General features: G+C 46.1%; 1 protein-coding gene across 1 annotated transcript; it reads left to right on the top strand.

The window, feature by feature from the left end:
• Positions 1 to 274: 274 nt before the first annotated feature.
• On the top strand, positions 275 to 3306 carry LOC147883478 (F-box protein At5g51370-like). The gene is made up of 2 exons (XM_087399948.1): positions 275 to 2473; positions 2610 to 3306. The coding sequence occupies exons 1-2, from the start codon at positions 1188 to 1190 to the stop codon at positions 2884 to 2886; spliced, it is 1563 nt and encodes a 520-aa protein (XP_087256074.1). The 5' UTR covers positions 275 to 1187; the 3' UTR covers positions 2887 to 3306.
• Positions 3307 to 3515: the final 209 nt, after the last annotated feature.

The raw sequence follows: 3515 nt of genomic DNA, 5'->3' as shown, positions 1-3515 counted from the left end.
ATTTGGTGGTTTTTTAACTTGTTAATGTTGCCAACACAAGGGAAGAACCAATGATCTATGTTAGAAGTGAGAGGTGTGGCTAAATGTAAATTGAGCTGTAAAAATTAAAATTTTTGGTGATTTAAACGAGACAATTGATGCAAAAAGCCCAAAGAGTTAAACGTCCTTGAATTGACTTGATGATCATGGATAAAATGTGAAAACGAAGGATTAGGGAGGTGGGTTTGAATGGGTACAAGCTCCAATGCTCTACTTTTTGTGGCCCGTGGGAGCTCCGAAGAATCAAGCAAAACAGAAAAGATTTAAGGGAGCTCACAGAAATCTTTGCATTCCATTCAGCGCAAAGAGAGTGCGCGAGCGATACAGCGACAGGCTTCGGAGGACCTCGCTGGCGATGGAGCTGGCTTGTCTTCCTCCGTCACGCAACGGTTGGATGCAGACAGAGCTGCTGCGTTGAATTGAACTCGCCAGAGATAAGAAGGCGAGAGGGCGAGACAGATAGAGAGCGAGACACAGACCGACAGAGCGGATTGATGCTGCCAGAAATAAGCGGAGCGAGAGAGAAAGAGAGAGAGAGAGTAGGCCGAGAGAGAGAGCAAGAGAAACAGAGAGAGAGCGAGAGAGACACAGAGAGAGAGAGAGCAAGAGAAACAGAGAGAGAGAGAGCGGATTGATGCTGGGGAGAAAGAGACAGAGAGTAGATTGATACTACTCCCAGAGAAAGGAGACGAGGCCGAGAGAGAGAGCAAGAGAGAGAGAGAGAGAGCAGATGATGAATTGATTTTGGCAGCAACGAGATTTGATTTTGTGAGCGATTGCGAGAGAGCATCAGATGATGAATTGATTTTGGCAGCAACGAGATTTGATTTTCCGAGCGATGGCGAGAGAGCATCAGATGTTGGCAGTATCCATGTCGATGTCAGCATCATCTCCTCCCTCGGAAGCTGCTTCAGCAGACAGTTTGTCTTCCATTTTGCCAGCTTCCTCTCCCTTTAGAAATCTTTTCCACGCATCGATCAAATCGTCTTCCATCTACATTTGCTATCTTTTGCGCGAGAACATCCTTCCATAGCCACCCACAAAGACACTGCCAGCGTCTCTGCCCCTGGTTTGCTCTGTGCACGAATTCTCTGTCGATTTTATTCCCACCCGTCTGCCCTTTGCTCTCGAATGCTGTGCCGCAAAGGATGCTTCTGAAAGCCGGTCGTGGTAAGGGCCTGGGGAACAAGATTGATCCTAGCAAGGGAGCTGTGGACGCGACGGCAAGCTTGGAGGATGACCTGCTGTTGCGCATATTAAGCCGCTTGCCACCGAGTCCCTATCCCTGCACCTTGGTGTGCAAGCGCTGGCTGAGACTTCAAGGTTTGCTTAGAACTTCCATCAGGGTTCGCGAATGGAACTTCCTCGAGAGTGGGCGTATGGGAAGCAGGTTTCCAAACTTGACGGACGTGGATCTAACAGGTGCCTGGTTGACAGCGCCCAAGCACCCAACCATTCTGTTTACTCACCAATTTCTCACCATCCGGCTTGGACCAGATGCCTATGATCCATCCTCCATAGAGCGCTTTATTGAAGAGCAACAACTGCCGGCGTCTGCTCTAGACAAAGGCCTGAGGATTTTAGCCGATGCTTGTCCCAGCCTGCAACGGCTGTGCGTAGTAGATGTCAGAAGGGCCTCTTACGACCGATCATCTTTTAGAAAAAGAGAGATAGCCAAAGTTGATGAAACGGTGAGTCATGACAGAGCCAGCCACAACGATGCCGAAATTAGGAAACCAGAAGGTGCAGAATTGAATCAGGGGATAGGGATGACGGACAGGGTGCGGAAAGATGAAGATGGAGATGTCAAGAAATTACAGGGCTCACTGCAAGCTCTTAAGATAGACCCAAATGCGGAGGGAGGCCTCGCTTACCTTGCCAGAAAGTGTCCCACTTTGCAGGAGCTGGTGCTCAATCAATGCACCGATGATTCCCTCTATGCCATTTCTGCATGCAAGAACGTGCAAATCTTGCGACTGGTAGGCTCTGTGAGTGGCTTCTACCACTGTACTTTTACTGACATTGGCCTCACAATCTTAGCCAAGGGGTGTAGCCGACTTGTAAAGCTGGAATTGAGTGGCTGTGAGGCCAGTTATGATGGAATAGCTGCAATTGGGCAATGTTGTCCCATGCTGGAGGAGTTGACAATCTCAAATCAAGGTTTTTATGAAGGCTGGATTGCAGCCCTGTTTTACTGTAGCTGCTTAAAGACCCTCCGCCTCGAGAGCTGTAAGCAAATTGATCCCATTCCAGGGCCCACGGAGCATCTGCGTCACTGTGCTGCACTTGAGCGGCTAGAACTTGTGCGATGCAATCTCAGAGACAGAGCAGGGTTCTCTGCCTTGGTTTTAGTAAGCACAGCTGTTAGAGAGCTTTATTTCCAAGATTGCTGGGGTCTGGATAATGAGACATTCAGCTTGGTTGACACCTGCAGGTGAATATTCAGTTTAATATCTTGTGATGTCAGTATTGCTATTTGAAATGCAGGCTTATGAAGGGCTTTGACTGCCTGGATGTGTTGATGAATGGCTTAGTCACTACTCTGACTGGTGTTTTGTCCACTCTTACAGGCGCGTGAGGCTTCTTTCATTAGAGGGTTGCTCGCTGCTTACAACAGCTGGTCTAGAGGCATTAGTGCTGAATTGGAAGGATCTTCATACGCTTCAAGTTGTATATTGCAATAATATCAAAGATGCTGAAATTAGTCCTGCTTTAGCACTCACCTTTTCCACTCTCAAGGAGTTGAAATGGCGACCTGACACAAAGTCTCTTCTTGCTGATAGTTTAGCTGGGACTGGAGTGGGGCAGGTGGGGGGAAAGTTTTTCAAACGGGGAGGGCCTGGCTAGATATATTTGATGGGGAACTGTTTGTTCTCTTCATTGGGAGGCTGCCAAGGAGCAGCGACTTTGCTAATTACCAAGGGTCTAGTGCATCTTACTTTCTGTAACCTTGGAGGGCTTTCTCTGATGGATTTTTAACTTAAGGCCGTGATTCTGTATCTCAAATGGGGCCACAATGCAGCTGTGGGAATCGCTTAGACCAGATCTCTTTTAGCTGTACATTTCCATTGTTCTTAGAGATCTAGCTACATCGTTGATACATGCTGTTGTAATAAAATATTTCATCTAAGATGCAGTTTTAATTAGACTATCTTGCTGTACATTAATGTCGTATCAGGGTTAGCTTTAGTAATTTATTACTTGTTACTTAAATATGAACTGATATGGGTGCAATGCAGTCATATCTACTCCTTCAGATTACTTAAGTTGATCAGGCTGGAAAACTGTCAAGCTTCTTTTATTAAGAGTTGTGATCGAATTTCAACAATGGATAAGCTCCTCTCTTGTTCTATATGATTTTATTGGGAAATAAGCATATGTTCATATAGAGCAATGGATCGCTCTGGTGTGTTAATGGATGTTTATTTAAAAAAGTAAAGTTTGACTATATAGCAGAAGCAAAGAAAAGATATTGT

Source organism: Dipteris shenzhenensis, chromosome 28, assembly GCF_047967505.1.
Source record: "Dipteris shenzhenensis isolate YYH24624 ecotype China chromosome 28, Dip_SZ_1.0, whole genome shotgun sequence".
NCBI classification, from domain to species: Eukaryota; Viridiplantae; Streptophyta; class Polypodiopsida; order Gleicheniales; family Dipteridaceae; genus Dipteris; species Dipteris shenzhenensis.
The sequence above is the reverse complement of the archived record's forward strand: the minus strand, read 5'-3'. Positions and strand labels throughout refer to the sequence as shown.

What these genes read in the sequence shown, in the direction of transcription:
- LOC147883478 (XM_087399948.1), top strand. Translation starts at nt 1,188, where the DNA reads ATGCTTCTGAAAGCCGGTCGTGGTAAGGGCCTGGGGAACAAGATTGAT. An exon ending in AGCTTGGTTGACACCTGCAG is followed by an intron (nt 2,474 to 2,609) that starts GTGAATATTCAG and finishes CCACTCTTACAG; the next exon opens with GCGCGTGAGGCTTCTTTCAT.